The 17,828-nt window shown below is 39.3% G+C and overlaps 1 protein-coding gene across 1 annotated transcript in view; it reads right to left on the bottom strand.

The window, feature by feature from the left end:
* ITGA2 (integrin subunit alpha 2) overlaps positions 1-17,828 on the bottom strand; it is a 103,375-nt gene that overhangs the window by 22,080 nt on the left and 63,467 nt on the right. Inside the window, exons 10-17 of the mRNA XM_029216677.1 lie at positions 16,441-16,517; positions 14,035-14,173; positions 12,779-12,924; positions 11,049-11,192; positions 8,531-8,734; positions 7,228-7,364; positions 5,700-5,839; positions 2,229-2,380 (exon numbers count right to left, since the gene is read on the bottom strand). Coding sequence (XP_029072510.1) covers positions 2,229-2,380; positions 5,700-5,839; positions 7,228-7,364; positions 8,531-8,734; positions 11,049-11,192; positions 12,779-12,924; positions 14,035-14,173; positions 16,441-16,517 — 1,139 coding nt within the window. The remainder of the gene's footprint in view (positions 1-2,228; positions 2,381-5,699; positions 5,840-7,227; positions 7,365-8,530; positions 8,735-11,048; positions 11,193-12,778; positions 12,925-14,034; positions 14,174-16,440; positions 16,518-17,828) is intronic.

The following is a 17,828-nucleotide window of genomic DNA, read 5'->3' as shown; positions in this document are numbered from 1 at the left end:
CTGCTCTTAGCCTCTCCACTTCTAAGAGACTTAAAAACCTGGGCTCAGTAAAAATTTGAAGCAATAATTCTTAGTTAAGCTCATCAGTAATCTCATTATTTATACACAAGTAATTATCAATATTTAGATGAGATGTCCAGTTTTAAATGCTCAGAAGACCCCTCAGTCATTACCAAGCTCTGGGGCTGTTGGCCATGTTCTTCCAATTCCTATTGCCAAGACTTATGGAGTCCTTAGGTGTCCTGACCAAATCTCTGGAAGAGAATATTAGGACCTACAAGGGAAAGAAGTGCCCAGGGTTGGCTGTCAGGAATGGACAAGGGGACTCCCTTCCTTAGAACCTAACTTTAGTCTACAAAACCAGATAAAGTGTTTCCCACACTTCAAGCTCCCCAACTTCTGGCCTAGCTGACTGTTAGTGGCTGAACTGCTCTTTGCACATAGAAGATGATGCACGTATCACTCTACAGACATTAAAACCAACACTGTCCAGCTACAAGTACGACATTTCCTCTTTGTCTTTAGTAAAAACAGTGGAGGATTTGCAGTGTTCCAGGAGGCCTGGGCCGCTTCCGGTTTTTGCGGTTTCCTATCTATTGAAAAATGAAAATAATGCTAAAACAGGGTTACAAATGCCATCTAGCATTCTTCTTCAAGAAAGAACAATGTCTGTACAATGGTAAGCACTAAAAATGAAGTCTGCATTTTCCTAGAAGTGGTGTCTTTATTATCTCTTAGTTCATTCACAGGCAGGACTTACTCCTATCTTGAGCCCTTTTGGAGGGGCCTGACCACTACGATGGCTTCCTGACTACAAGGAAATGTGTCCTCGGCTGGCTGCAGGGTTGGCACATAGGATGGACTTTGGTATTGATAGCAAATGTGGTGTGTTACGTGGAGCACCTGTGGTCTTAGCTGACCACAATAACACACACCTCGTAAAAACTTCACCAATATACATGTCAGAGAACAGGAGATATATCTATATACACACATACATACATACACCACAGCCTGGCTGTCTTCATTCCCCCACAATGGATTACACATTTAATTTGATCCACCACTTAGCACAAGGGTAAGAGAAAATGGAATCTGGCTTTTATTCCTTTAAAGAAGCTGTATAATTGGCACATTAACAACAACAAAAAAGTCCAGGCCTTCACAAAGAAGAAACCTTCAACTTGAATATAAATAACTCAACTGATTTTAGTCCATCTGACCATTAACTTTGTTTTTCCAACTCTTATACTTAGCATTTCTTGAGATGTTATCTCTGTACCATCCATCTACATCAGAAGTATTTGGGGATGCCCCTTAGACCTACGCATTCCTTGGACCTTCAAACCCAAAATTTCTGGTGGTGGGGATCCAGAATATCCATTTTATAAAAGTTTCCTAGGGCTTCCCTGGTGGTGCAGTGGTTGAGAGTCGGCCTGCCGATGCAGGGGACACGGGTTTGTGCCCCGGTCTGGGAACATCCCACATGCCGCGGAGCGGCTGGGCCCGTGAGCCGTGGCCGCTGAGCCTGCGCGTCTGGAGCCTGTGCTCCACAACCGGAGAGGCCACAACAGTGAGAGGCCCGCGTACCGCAAAAAAAAAATAAATAAAAGTTTCCTGAGTAAATTACACTTTCAAATACCATTACATGGTTTCTAGGGGGAAATATTCATGTAATTTATAAAACAGATTTTCTTTTAGTTTTCTCCTGAGAAGCACTTTTCCTACTTGGGAGAGTTTCAAAATCCATGTGAACTGTAGTAATTATGGCATAAGATTATAGCCAATAATTTTTACCTCATAATCTACCATCCTTCACCTATATCAATTTAATCCAATAATGGAAAGGACAATTAGAATTGTCCTTTTCAGTCGTTTAAAAATAAATAAAATTTCTCCTCATATGAAAATGTCAAAATAAAATTTATTGTCAGCTAAAAGTTCTTCCTGTTAAACATTTAAGAAAGCACTGTCCTTGATTTCTTTAAGAATCTTATTTTCAGCCCTTTTACTTGCAATCCCAAATAAAATTTAATGCAACTAACTTACACAATAATAGAATGTGACCGTATATACTAGTATAAAGGAAATACACTCCTGTTCATAGATAAGAAAAGCATTAACTAGAAGAACAAGCATTTATCTAACTCATAAGCTTCCATTTTAGGCTTTCGCCATTCATTAGTCTTTAAGAAGAAATGAGATGAAAGGGATGACTGAGGCCTCACCTGTATGTGGATGATGTACTCAGAGCAACTCTGTGCTTGATTTACTATCATGGTCTTCTGCAAGCACCTTTCATTATTTTCTTTAAATAATCCCCTGGAGGTTACTCTGGGTGAATATTGGTCTGCATCAATTGTGATGTTATATACAATGGCTATAATAAAAGTCATAAAGAAATGTTATTACAAATAAACTTCTAAGGAAAAAGCAACCCTGTTTTATCGTGTCTTACTGGGTAAAGTCTTTGACTTCAAGAAAACAAAAACCAGTCTTTCTGTTGATGGCCTGTGAACCATGGATGGCCTATGATACTTGTAATTCTAGCTCTGGTATGATGTGTCAATATGTGACTGTGGATGCAAAGAAATGTGATTCAAAGAAACATGGCTTGATGCAGTGGAAGGAAAAGTAGATTCGCCCCCAGGAAATCTACTGAATGAAGTTGGTCAAATTACTTCCTCAAATACCGGTTTCATTGTCCATAAAGTGGTGACGTGAAAAGGAAAGGAACTGTTGAGTGCCTACAATTGAACACATTCTTACATGTTATCTTATACAAGTTTTACAATAAACCTGGAACGTGGATATTATTATCCTATTTTTCAGATTATGAGCAGAATATTATCCTATTTTTCAAAATAATTCACCTCAGTTCATACAGCTAGGGCATGGTCAGAAATAAAGTTTGGGTAATTTTGAAATCAGATCCCATGTTCCTGCTGTTTCTATGCAGTTTTGAGGATTCACTGTTATTTGAGGATGAAGTTAGATACTCTAAGGGGACATGTATAGTGCCTGGCATATTCTAGATGCTTACTTGGGGGAAGGCATGTAACACTGCAGTAACAAGTTTTGAATCAGACGGATGCTTTGAATCCTAATCCCACCATTTACAAGCTTTAGGCAATTTGCTTAACCTCTTTGAACCTCCATTTCCTCACCTATCAAACAGAGTTAATACTACTAACCTAGGGAAATGGAAATGAGAAATGTGATAAAAATTGATGTCAGTAGCCAATGTCCAAACTATCAGAACCTTCAATAAAGTCTGCTGGCTACATGTCCAAAACCGAGAGAGAAGATCTGATACTATTAATAGCATCAAATGCCTTATTTGGGAGTACTCTGTCTTATTACCTCCACTATTTTAAAGGTTGAATATACTTCCAAAAACATTCTATGCGTTACCTTTCAAATATCTGTTAGAAGTGATGTATAATTTTTCTTGCTCCGATGACTTAATGAGGTTAACAAAGATAAAATACAAAGGAATCAAGAACTAAAAATAAATGGTGAAAATAAAGCAAAGGACAAGTTATGCTGGGGAAGTGATTGTGGCTAGGACAAAGTTAGTAGGTGTGGTAATTATACTGTTTTATTTTTTTTCCAACAGCTTGGTAAAAATGATACATAGTCATATAGGCAATATAATAATCCTTTTAATGTTATTAGCTTTAAACTGGAGTGTGCACCTGATGCAATAAATAATAGAAGCCATATGCTTTATAAATTCACTTTTCAAAGTCACAGAGTTGGGATTCCTGTCTTACATAGTATTATTGCCAGGTGATTAGGGGACAAATGACCATGACTGTGTGGACCTAAGGCATTAAGAAGAAGGATTCAAAGGGAAAGATGCCCAGTAGCAGGAGACCCTAGACAGTAAGTGGAAGGGAATGAAATTCTCAAAGCAGAACGCCCTTTTTGAGTGTGTGGCAACAGAAGAGGTGAAGTACAGTCAAAAATTGGGAGGAAGGGCTTCCCTGGTGGCGCAGTGGTTGAGAGTCCGCCTGCCGATGCAGGGGACACGGGTTCGTGCCCCGGTCTGGGAAGATCCCACATGCCGCGGAGCGGCTGGGCCCGTGAGCCATGGCCGCTGAGCCTGCGCGTCCGGAGCCTGTGCTCCGCAACGGGAGAGGCCACAACAGTGAGAGGCCCTCGTACCGCAAAAACAAAAACAAACAAACAAACAAAAAATTGGGAGGAAGATACATGAGACAAATCCATGCTTCAGGGCCAGGAGAGGTGACCTACCAGTCATTTCTGCCAACTAATAGATTTTCCAAACTAATCTTTTATATTTAATGTTTTATTCCCCCAGATTCATTGAAATATCATTGACATATAACATTGTGTAAGTTTAAGGTATACAACATAGCGATTTTATATATTGCAAAATAATTACCACAATAAAGTGAGTTAACATACCCATCACTTCAAACAGTTACAATTTTTGTGTGTGTGGCGAGAACTTTTAAACTCTCTCAGCAACTTTCAAATATACAGTACAGTATTGTTAATGAAAATCACCATGCTCTACGTTCCATCTAGCCACTTCGTGTTTATACAGTAATGGTTTTTGACTCAACTATCACGGCTACTGAGATGGACGTGCTACAAGGCAGGTCTGTGAGATGTGCTACTCAGAGTTGGGTCAGTGTTTGAACACCTGAAAGGAAAAATGCCAGATGAATATGAAAAGTAGGAAATATGGAAAGCGTGCCAAGATGTGAATCTAACTTTTTGTGTTCGTAAGCTACTTATTTCTTGGTATGAATCGTGACAAATAACCTACCTCTTATGTTTTTACCCTTTAAGCTAGTTTATTTGTTCACCACTTAATGAAATAGCTGTAGGAACTACGGGTTTCTAAATTTTAGAGCCAAAATCTGATGAAGGGGGATTAGGACCCATGAAACAGTAGCAAAGGAAAGAAGGTAGTGTTGGATCAAGTGCTAAATCAATGGCTACGTATTGAGGGAGCTGAGACAATTGGAGCAGGAGAGATGGAGGTGAGATGCAGTGGTTAGAAAGACGTCAGAGAACTTGTGGGACCTCAGCCAGGCCCTGGAAGATGACTGGACCCATCCAGGGAGAGAGAAGAACAGCTTCTGCTGACATCTGCACACAGCCTTCCCTACTCTCTCCTGCTGACAGGACATGCTTCAGACTTTACCTCACTTCTTTGGATTATTTAGAAAATGTAAAACACTGGGCACAAATTAGATATTGTTTTATACTTTCTCATTATTTCATGCTTATTAAATTTTTAAGAATAGGAATATTTGATCCTTGTACTGAACACACTCTATCGAGATCATGGCAAAGCCAACATACAGTGTACTCATTTAATACGGGCTTGAGCTCAGTGCAATCTGTGCGTGCCCATGGTTTTCAGTTAGGAAGGTGTGGGTAAGAGAGACTTAAAGGACGATTGGGAGAGCCTATGATCATGTCATTGAAATTATGACCCTCAGCAGCAGAATGTTACGTTCTAGAGACGACGGTCGAAGGTCTAAACAAACCTTCCACGCCGAATTAACCGTTCTCAGGCACCTCAAATATGTGGCAATTCAAATGTCTGCAAGACCCTTATTTCTTTCGGTTTCCAAATCCAAAGTATGGGTTATGTTCAGGACTAAAACTCTATAAGCAAACCTATCTGTTGTATAGATTATTTCAGGTTTACTCACCCACTTGATTGTTTTGCTTAGCAGGTCTAAACTTGGCGCTGAAACAGAGTTTAAGGTTTATCTCAGCGTTCTTGTTGAGCAAAGTGATTTTTTCTGGTGTGAATGAAGCAACTACAGATACATCAGCAATACTCTGTGACCTGAAAGACATAAATGTTAAAAAAGTTATTCTCAGGAAGTTACCCAGAAAAACCAGTCTTAGCACCTTATAGGAATGTGACCAAAAAATGGCATTAACCTAGCTTAACTGATCCCCTCAATAAATTGATTTGACTCCATGTGTCTTGACTTTTTAGAAGAATCAAATTCACCTTCAAAGAAAAGTTTGGCCACCATGGACTATCTAAAAAGGGAATGTCATAATATAGTAAGTATATAGCCTACCAAGCATGAGGCCAACCAAGGTGGCTACAGGGTGATGTTCACTGAAAGGTATGATTTCTTACAAAATTGTTTACAAATCAGCCATATAATTATGTGTAATCATACCTTGTATTATTTTAATGCTACTTTTAACTGATTTTATTCAGTAAATATATTTTCTTTTTTTCAAAGTCTTAAATATTAGTCTTGAGTTTTATTTTTTCCACATGAAGGTTTCATTAAAATGATGCACTAAGGGACTTCCCTGGTGGTCTGGTGGTTAAGAGTCTGTACTTCCACTGCAGGGGACATGGGTTCGATCCCTGGTTGGGGAACTAAGATCCCACATGCCGCGCACAGCGCAGCCAAAAAAAAACCAATGCTGCACTGAAAACAATGCATTTCATCCTTTAAAAGCACAAGTGAGATACTGTAAATAGCTTCATTGAACTCAATGTAATTTACTCAATAGGTAATTTTTTTTTTCTGTTCTTGACGTATTTGGACATTTAAAAAAGCACATTTTTCAGCAGACATGAATGGATAACCGAACTATATTTTCTTGGGGACTCTTGATCAAATTCTCTATTTCTTTTTGATTCCAGTCCTTCGCCAGCCCAATGTATTTATTTTTGTCCTTGACTCACATGAACCTTGAATCCCTTATTGTTCCCCACATGCTCTTCAACTCCTCCTGAGGTCAACGAGAGGTCAGCTAAACCTAAATAATGGCTTCTTGTTTATGACCAATAATTGTAAAAGATACCTTTTAACCACATGAGCAGTTGCACTTTACTTGTGTGGTCTCAGTGTTCAGTATTTTTAGAGCATTCTCATGAGAATTCTTTTCTGCAAGCTGAGGTAAGGCTATTTGGAAGATAATAATCAGAAATATCCTGAATACCATTTCAAGACCTTTGTCTTTTCAATGTACTTTTTCTGCTCACTATATAGAGAAGAGAAACTTGATTCTAATGTTAAGCAAATATTTTTTTCCTCCCACCGGGAAAAACATATTCCTTCCTCTATGCAAACTATGACATATAAATGTCTTAGAGTCTTATATAACGCATGTGACATTTCAATAATACCGGCACAGCAATCTGCTCTACTTAGCAGCCCATTTGTTCGGTAGCTAATTTGTGTCTGCCTCTCACTGACTCACCAGAGCTGAATGACCTGTCCAAAGGCACCAACAGACACATCAGTGATGGAATCCCCATTTAAATCTCCATAGCCATCCAGGGATCTCCCAAAGTACTGGAGGTGGCTCCTAAAGGCTCCATCAGACCCCAAGATTTTCTAAAAGAGCAAGTTTGAGATGAAATTATAGTGCATGACGACTGAAACAGAAAAAAGGCAGCATCTACATTGCCCTGGTATGTTCTTTTTTTTTTAATTTTATACTTTAGACTACAAGAATAATCATACCTTTAAATTTTATTTATCTATTTACTTATTTTTAACATCTTTATTGGAGTATAATTGCTTTACAATGTTGTGTATGTTTGTGCTTTATAACAAAGTGAATCAGCTATATGTACCCATATATCCCCATATCCCTTCCCTCTTGCATCTCCCTCCCACCCACCCTCCCTATCCCACCCCTCTAGGTGGTCACAAACCACTGAGCTGATCTCCCTGTGCTATGCGGCTGCTTCCCACTAGCTATCTATTTTACGTTTGGTAGCGTATATATGTCCATGCCACTCTCTTGCTTTGTCACCGCTTACCCTTCCCCCTCCCCATGTCCTCAAGTCCATTCTCTACTTCTGTGTCTTTATTCCTGTCCTGCCCCTAGGTTCTTCAGAACCATTTTTTTAGATTCCATATATATGTGTTAGCATACAGTATTTGGTACGTTCTTTACATGGCCGTTTCTCAGGTTGTTTTATTCTCCACAGAATTCCACTGATTTTTCAATCACATCTTATCTGACTATCATTCTTGCAGCCACATTTTCATCAAAGAAATAGCATGAATCTCTCACATAAAATAACAAAGCAGTGAAAGATCAGTGGACTGGGAAGGAGTTGATGCAAGTTTGGGTCCTGATTCTTCTCCTAGCTCATTTCCTTCAGGTCTTTATTCAAAAGCTGCCTTCTCAGTGAGGCTTTCTTGGTCACCCACTCAAACACCTGATATCTCCCAGCCCTGAAAATTTATTCCCTATTTTAGTTTTTTTAAGTTCCTTATCATTTATTATTATCTGGATTATTTTATCTTATTTATCTCATTTTTCCCCTGTCTCCTCCACAAGAATGGAAGATCTACAAAGAGCACAGTTTTGTCTGTCCGGTACTTTACAGCTTTCCCAGAGACTTAGCGCTTGACACACAGCAGAGGTTCTGATGAATGAGTGCATGAAGCTATAAAACAAGAGGGGTGGACTGGATGGTCCACATGAGACTCTCTAGCTCTAAAGGAATGATACTCACATGTAAATAATCACCACGAAACTGGATTACCTGGGAATACCTCAGGCGAATGGTGCCCTCACGACCATTGTAGATGTACACAGCTCCAGAGTTCTGATTTTCCAAAGGTGAACCAACGATCACATCATTAAAGCCATCCATATTGATGTCTGAAAGAGCTGCAATCGCTGAACCAAACCGAGCATTTTCAACACCCTCGGGGCCTTCCAGAAATTGGTGCCAATTCAAAACGCCCTTGCAAAGGGGAAAGGGGACAATTAAAGCAAACCTTACGTTAACATATACACACTACTATATATAAAATAGATAACCAGCAAGGACCTACTCTATGGCACAGGGAATTATACTCAATATTTTGTAATAACCTAAAAGGGAAAAGCATCTGAAAAAGAATATATCTATATCTATTTATATATGTATAACTGAATCACTGTGCTGAACTGAAACTAACATGACATTGTAAATCAACTATACTTCAATTAAAAAAAGAGAAAAACTTACAATTTTTATAATTAAAATTCACAGCAAATGATGCCCAAACCAATTTGCAAACTGTTAAAAATGGATAGGATTTTAAACCTAGAATTCAAAATTCTCTATTTATGATGAGACATACAAAATATTTTTTTAGCAAGTAAGGTCATAGGCAATCAATCTGCTCATAAACCAAGGTGAAAGGAAGCAACTGTCTTTACTGTGGCTGCACAACCTACATAAAAGTGTCCATTTCTTTGTCTTTTTTCCCCCTTAATATTAGAATCCTCACTCATCTGTTTCCAAATTTTTTGATTTAAAAAGTTTCTGGTAAAAATCTACTAATCTCTTCAGTAAAATTAAGGTAGAGACAAAATAAAACACAGTATCTTAATTTAGTCCTTTATTTAAAAACTACTGAACAACAGAGGCATAATTATAATGGCATAGAAAGTGAAAAATGAGGTTGTTAATATCCCATTATAAGACACACTGAATAATTCTGCCAAAGAAAAGACATTTTCTTGTGAAAGACACAGTCGTGTGGTTTTTTTTCTTCAGATTTTGAAATCAAGAATGGAAATATTTCATGACTTCATAAGAAAGCAATGCTTCTCACCCATGAAACTGGGTCAGTGTTGATTCCTTCTCCTCTATAATAACCTTATGGAAATCAATTTGTTGCTAAGTCTGGTAAAATACTGGAAGATCTTCTCACCTTCAACAATTAATGATAATTCAGACTGACTAGCAAGAAACATTTAAGAAACTGGGGATTTGTTAAATTTCCAAACTAGTAGATATGCTCTTCCCTTATTAAATACTCAATTGCACATTCTTTATATGCTTTAAAATTGTTTTAACTGCTTCTGATAAAGGGCTAACTCTTACATTAATTTAAATAAATAAGGTAGGACAAACTATCACAACAGATAAATATAATATTTACTATATTAATATTAGCTTCTCTTTTTCCATCCTTTCTGTATCTGGTCACCTAATTTTCTGTGTCAACCTGTGCCTTTAATTTTGGTTTTCTTTCAGGTTTCACTAAGTTCTCTATACTTATGTGCATGGGTTTAGAGAGTTCAGTCTGCAAGTTGGAAAAACTGGGCTTTTCCATGTTAGAGTATGCTTAGTTTTATGTGCAAGAACTGGAATTTCCAAGACTTGGATATATACCTAAATGTTACACTAAGCAATGGAATTTCCTGACAAACCACTGTAGAAAGCATCCAGGAATATATGGAGGTTTCTAAAGTGCCTGGTAAAATTTGTACTTACCACTGTAAAATATTAACAAGGTAGCTTTGCCCTGTTATTGATATACCTTTATAGCAAAGAAGAATAATTGAATGAGATACTTGGGAAATACACAGATATTTGTGCACGTGTGTGTGTGTGTGTGTGTGTGTGTATGTATTTCAAAAAACAATGTACATTTATAATGACTTTATTTGTAAAGAGAATATGTATTCAAAGACCTCGTGGAAAACGGCAGGGCACTATACGTTAAGCTCTAAGTTATGATTATCAATGTGAATTTTAACCCTATAACTTAATGGTGACATCCTCAAAATGATGAAATATAAACCATACTCTAGGACTTCCCTGGTGGCTCAGCGATTAAGAATCCACCTGCCAATGCAGGGGCACAGGTTCGATCCCTGGCCCGGGAAGATCCCACATGCCTCGGAGCAACCAAGCCCGTGCGCCACAACTACTGAGCCTGCGCTCTAAAGCCTGTGAGCCACAACTACTGAGCCCACATGCTGCAGCTACTGAAGCCCACACACCTAGAGCCCATGCTCCGAAAGAAGAGAAGCCACCATAATGAGAAGCCTGTGCACCGCAACGAAGAGCAGCCCCCGCTCGCCGCAACTAGAGAAAGCCCGTGAGCAGCAACCAACGCAGCCCCAAATAAATAAATTTATCAATAAATAAACCATACTCTATATGAAAATTATCATTCAATAATAAATTTTCTTAATTCTGCAAGAATGTAGATTAACTTTTATCTACCAATACTAAAGCAAATCAAACAAAGTCAGTTTAATAATTTTTTCTTTTTTACCTTTGTGATAGTAAACAGGTAGACTCTTCCTTCCTCTTTCTTTAGGTCATTCATGTACATTGGCGCACCTACCAAGAGCACATCTGTAATGGTGTCTTTGTCCACATCGACTGCACACAGCACACTACCAAAATAGGAGCCAATCTGGAGTAATAAAGCATATCAGCCTTAGGATTCCTATACTCCTAGTATTAGCTGAACTTCTGTGTGCTCACTCAACAAGCAAAAATCGAGCATTCGTTGCCTGTAAGGTGCTAGGTACCTAAAGATGGATAACATAGCCCCTTCTCTCCGGTTGTATCACAATCTAACATTTGGTTCTTAGACCTCAGGGTGCACAAAAATCACCAAAAAAGTACCTGTAAAATACAGATTCCTGAGACCCATTTCCAGAGATTCTGATACCATGTCCATGGGGTGATCAAGAAAACAGTATTTTAAGTAAGCACTCCAGGTGCTTCTGATGCTGGTGGGTAAAACACCACATTTAAGCAACACTTAAAGACTTTGTGAGAGGTTGTACACAAAGGCAGGAGGGGAAGAGGGAGGAGGAGCAAATAATTGTGCTTCCGTGGTAAAATATATGATAATAGAGGCAAGTAGCAAATGCTGTGTGATCAGAGTGCACAGAAGTCAGAAAGGCTTAGAAAGATTAAGTATTGTTTGAATTGCATCTTAGAAGATGGCAAGGAAGTTGCTAGATGGAGTGGAGTGGGAAAGCACGAGCGACGTAAGCGTCCATGGCATGATCTGGGACAGTGGAGTAGTTCCCAGATAGATTGGGCTGGAGAACTAGTTGCTGATAAAAGGAAATGAGAGGCTGGGAATCTGAATGATCATCATTCCATCCAACCAAGGTTCAACGTATGCCTACGTGAATGCCTCTTGAGGCTTCAGAAATGAATCAGAAATGATTCCTTCCATAACACTTGCATTACTTTTCTCAAAATAAAAGCACCCTTCTTTAAAATATTAAAGAGGAGGGAAAAGTATGTGACCATAGCTGGTTTGTGGTCAAGGAAGTCAAAGACTCAGATCTTCTTACTCCTGGAAAGTCCATAGAGACAGTGGATCAGATTTAATCCCAGAGAAGGGAAATCTGTGGATAGTCGGTTTCTCTGATTTAAGGAAGAAAATTTTCTGTTGGCTGTTAGAGTTCAGTGATGCTCATTTCAAATATGTGCTAAGTCCATGAGTCAAAACTACGTCACAAGGAAACAGGAATCTATCAGCTGGCCTTTGCTCTCGTGGGCCATGACTGGGCGGCGTCACAGGTTCTGACTACCAAACCATCACACATCACAAGAAAGTGGCAGAGAAGGGAGTTGTTTTACTTTTAGAAATGTCAAAGCCACAGGACACCTCGACAAGCCCAGGTGTCGCAGCTCAGTCTTTATAATGCTATCCTGCTCCCTTCTCCTTATTCCTCCTTGTAGGGGCTTGCCTACAAAGCACTGGTTAGGTGCCTGTCATCACTGGGCTTTAATGACAGCTTCACCCCATGAAAGCTATGTGGCCTTAGAAAGGTAGTTAAACCCTCAGTAACCTGTCAAAAGGGGATGGTAGAACTCAGTACCGTTGTGGAGATTTAAGGAATATTCAAGTAAACACAGATTACAGAGCCAGCTACAGGATAGGCACTCAATAAATGTTAGTTTCCATTTCTACTAACTTCCCACCTGTCCTGTTGTCCCTGAAATTAATTTCATCTTCTTAAACGATGGATTTACCTGGTCACCTCTGTGAGACTGAATAACTGTGATATTGCCACTCTCATTAACACTGTACAGCACTATCTGGCCGGTATAATTTGCCCGAGGAGCTCCAGCAACGAAGTGGACACTTTTTCCAGTAGAAATTGAAGCCACAGAGTAGCCTAGGAGAGAAGGGGTCACAGAGTAGGTACTACTGAATATCTTGGCCAGATAGGCTTGTGAATCTAGCAGAGATGATCAGAGGTCCTCTTCGTTAGTGTGACGCACAGTTGCTAGTGATCCTGAGTGCACATCCTCCTTTTTCTAAGATAAACTGCTTCTGCCCCTTGGCCACCAGCACTGCCCAGTGGAGGCAGGGCATCTCCCTATAAAGCTGGCCCTAGATTCTGGGTTGTCCCCATCAGCCACTCATGAATCTGACACTCAACCAATATTTCTTGAATGAATAACAAAATGAATTTTAAAAGGTGGAAATTTGCACAGTTGAAAGAACATAAGCTTTGGAGTCAGACAGTCCCAGGTTCAAATTTTGGACTTGCCACTTAGTAAGTTTTTTATCTTTAGGCAAGTAATTAACCTCTTTGGCTCTCAAAGGTAAAATGAGGATAACAATATTTCCTTCAAAGGGTAGTTGGGGCTTCCCTGGTGGCGCAGTGGTTGAGAGTCCGCCTGCCGATGCAGGGGATGCGGGTTCGTGCCCCGGTCCAGGGGGATCCCACATGCCACGGAGCGGCTGGGCCCGTGAGCCATGGCCACTGAGCCTGCACATCCGGAGCCTGTGCTCCGCGCAACGGGAGAGGCCACAACAGTGAGAGGCCCGCGTACTGCAAAAAAAAAGAGAAGGGTAGTTGGAAGGCTTAAATGTTATGTAGATAGAACAGCCAACTCAGGAGCTGTCCCGTAGTAGGTGCTCGAAATTGGTGTCTGCTTATTACACGAACAAAAAGACTAGGAACTCCAAATTGATATAGGACTACCACTTACCGTATTGACTCTTAGGAACTATTTCTATTTTGGAGAAACACAATCATGTCCCAGGAATAACAACTGCTGGAACAGCCAGAAGAGATTAATGAGTCAAATACACAGCGTTTCATTAAGTAGTTACGGGCTAAGGGCTGACTGACAAAGAGGCAACAGAAATATGTGCAACAAATACAACAATTAGAGGATAGCTCAAGCACTTTGCCGAACTGACCCTGAGATTCAACAAGACGCTAGTTTAAAGGATGGGATTTAAATTTGCTGAGCCAAAGGCTGCTAGGCCTTACCTAAATATGAACTGTGATTTCTGTCTTGCAGAATTTGGTCAAAGGCTTGTTTAGGAAAGATCAAATGTCCATGAGGTGTCTGCTGGACAACAGTCCCACTCCAGTCATAAGCTCCTACTGCACCCAGCATCAGAATATCCTAAAATAATTGAAAAATGGAAAGCATTAACATCACCTGTAAAGCCTAAGAGTGTAGTGTGTGCCAAACACTGAAACAAATGGTCTAAATTTAAAGAAAATAAACTAAGCATGATGAAGTAAAATGTATAGGAATTGCTAAGAAGAAAAGAGACAACAGCCCCAAAATGGAAACACTTGTGCCAAGCCCACATCACCAAACCCAGACTTAATCCCGAACCTAATTGCAGTTTCGAACACCCCGCTCCCAGGAATGTGATCTTAACGGGTCAGTTTGGAATTTCCTGGTCAGCACTAGTGAGGTAATCCACCTGATAGAGCCCTTCTGTCCCCTACAGGAAGGTGACCGTTCCTGAACCAATACAACTGTTTCCCCTTCTGCCTGTAAAAGCCTTCCATTTTCTACAGCTCCTTTCTGTTGGTTAGATGGGATGCTGCCTGATTCATGAATCATTAAATAAAGCTGCTTAGATCTTTAAATTCACTCAGCTGAATTTTGCTTTTTTAACAGACTGTGTGTTGATATATCTCTGAATTGTTTTGACACATTTTGTGCCGGAAAAAAAGCCTTCCCACGGGCTGTGTTACCTTGGGCTTTGTTTAGTACAACACATTTTAAAGATAAATCCGTACCACAGCACAGGAGGGGCACACAGCCATCTTCAAATTCCATGCAAAGGCACATGCTTGCAAACGCCAAACAGTTGTGAGCCTTTAGCAAGGAGTCAGAAGTGAGCCTGCAGCCTCGCATACTCCTAAGAAGAGCTCAGGATATGAGGCATCCTCCAGAAACAGGAAGTGCTGCTGCCAGAGGAGGAGAGGTGGGCGCTGCTACCCCAGACCTGTCCTGCTGGGCCTCTTCTGACCTGGTCTGTCTTCAACTTCTTTCTCTTTCTTCTTTACTCCTTCTCAAATGTTCCTCTAATCCTCTCTATCCTATCCCATCTATTTGAATATGGCACAGCTACAAAAGGAACCTGAAGCTGTGACACTTGATATGAGAAGAAACTGCCCTTGGTCAGCACCAGTGGGGAGGGGCCAAAGAGGACCGGCCACCGGGATTGACTCAAAACCCAATCTGAATATTCGAAGGTACAAGTCATCCCAGAAGGTAGGGTTGGTCAGGATGGGACTTCTTATTTTTAAGTTTTTGATCTTAGATCTTAGAAAACATCAAAGATATGATTTGGGGGGTTTTTTGTTAATTTTTTTAAACTTATTTTATCGAAGTATTTACAATGTTGAATTAATTTCTACTGTACAGCAAAGTGATATGGTTATACATACATTCTTTTTCATTTTCTTTTCCATTATGGTTTATCAAGATATGATTTTGGAATGAAAAATACAAAGCCATTAAAAAAATAGCAAACAGGGAAATAATGTGTCCCATTTTGAGGATAAGAGACCATGAAATTATGTGAATGATTTGTCATAAATCCAGGACTCTGAATCTGGGTGCAGGAAGGGGCTTCAGGGAGTGTACAAAACCTCAAGATATTGTGTGAAAAATTCTCTCTGTGTGGGTTCACTTAGATTTTTCCTGAGGGAAAGACCCATAACTTTAATCTCCAACAATTGGTGATCCAGAAAAGGTTAGCACACCTTTTATTATGGAGAGAAATAAGGTGATCCTGGTCCTTTATTCTGCCAATCAAATCCTCTGAGTTCATACTGTTCCCCGAGCATTTCCCAGTGTCACCTCTTTGCCTCTTTTACTATTATTACTACTGCACTCATATCCTGAGTAGAATTAGAATCAGAGGCCTGCGAGATGGATGTTTCTAAGAAAGAATGGACTTCCCTGAGCTAAGAAGATGTCCCATCTCACTCTTTTCCTAACTCCTTACTTTTTCAACTATTTTTTTCTGTCTCTGCTCTTAGAAAAAAGATACGCCGGCAACTCAGAATTCAACAACAGTGATGACAAGAGTGTGTGTTTTTAACAAATTTTTCCAGTAGTTAATTGATATAAAGAAAATTCCTGCAATGAAAATACCTTTAATTAATATAGTGCCTGTTCCCTGGAGCACTCAAAAGCTTTCTTGTATATTATCATTTTTTTTCCCATAAAAATATCCCTGTGAAATACGGAAGGGAAGGCATTATTAACCTCTGTTTTTCAGATGATAAGCCAGCAGAGCAAAGAAGCTAAATGACTGTGACTAGAAATGAGAACTGCTGATCACTAGATGGCTGTTTTTCCCACTTTAGTATGGGGTTACTGCACCCAGAAGTATTAAGGCAAATGTTATCCGATATACACACATTTTGAGGAGAGTAATCTGCACTGAATCCCACTTGTGACATTTCCATTTGGAAGTTGTCTCCTCCTTGAACAGTACCTAGGAAACAGTTTCAAAAATCATATCACTGTTATCAGTCTTAAATAAAATTTTCAAACACATGTGCACACGCACACACACACGCACACACACACACACACACACACACAGTGTTCTGATGTCCACTCAAAAATATAGAGCTGGCAGATTCTGAGAGAGAGGAGTCTCTAAGGAAGTGTTCTAACAGATGTAGAAATCCATAATGCTTCTGAGGTAGTGTCTGAAGTTGGCATTAATCTTGATCATGCATTAATGTATTTGTTGGCATACTTATGAAATTTCTGATACCAGAGAACACTCAGCATAGGGGATGAGGTAAGATGAAAACTGACATGATTATCTTTTTAAAAAACATTATCATTACTTGCTAAGAATCTAACTGAATTTTTAGCTTTTAAATATTTGTAGTAATAAATGCACATATATCTCAGATGCAGTTGGAGGAGCCAGGCAATTGCTCTGTAGTGAAGACTGTGCTGAGAGATATTTGGATTAGGCTTCAAGAACTAGGATTCAAGACTGAGTAGGAATTTTACCAATTGGGAAGTTGGTCCAAGTTCTACATATGTGCTTGCCTCTGACACTAGCACCATAAGACTCAATTAGAACTCATTTTCCATACATGTAGCCAAAGCGGTTACATTTCACTAATCTTCGCAAAAAGGAAGCTAAATTTCTGGACTGCCACATTAATGTAGAGAAGAATAAAAGTTTTTAGATAGACCCTTCCAGTGGATAATCAGGAGATAAAGATCTGACTATAGGGATTAATACTTAATTTACACAATCCCCTTGGATCCAGCTTCTGAAGCAGTACTTGATCATAGTAGGTGCTCAATAAAATATGAGAGTTATTTGGGTTAACCATCAGGAACCAGGATTTGGGTCATGTGGGACTTTTTACCAACTGGGAATTGTGTTCTAGTCCTGCTTATAGTGAGCTCTTGAACACATGATATTTCTATAGAGACTAGACCTTCCAAGGCCATAGAAGTAAATTATTGTAGATCTGGTAAGTAAAATGTTTCCTCAAAATCTGAACTATTAAAAATCTTCACTGTATTTTTCTAATTTTAAAAGTAGACATGTTTGTTGCAAACAAATTCAAGAATTTCAGAAATTATGTGACAGTGTAAAAAGGTAACATTTTTTATGATTACAAAAACTGTTTACAATATGGAAAGGTATTACTATTTACGATTATAATAGATATTACTAAGTTGCCACCCCAAAAGGTTATACAGTTTATAATCTTATAGTGTATGAGCTTTTTTGCTTCCCCATAATCTCTCCAAGATTAAACATTACTAA

The sequence above is a fragment of the Monodon monoceros genome, unplaced genomic scaffold, assembly GCF_005190385.1.
Source record: "Monodon monoceros isolate NGI ecotype Baffin Bay Population unplaced genomic scaffold, NGI_Narwhal_1 Super_Scaffold_12, whole genome shotgun sequence".
Lineage (NCBI taxonomy): Eukaryota > Metazoa > Chordata > Mammalia > Artiodactyla > Monodontidae > Monodon > Monodon monoceros.
Note: the sequence above shows the minus strand (reverse complement) of the source record. Positions and strands in the feature narration are given on the sequence as shown.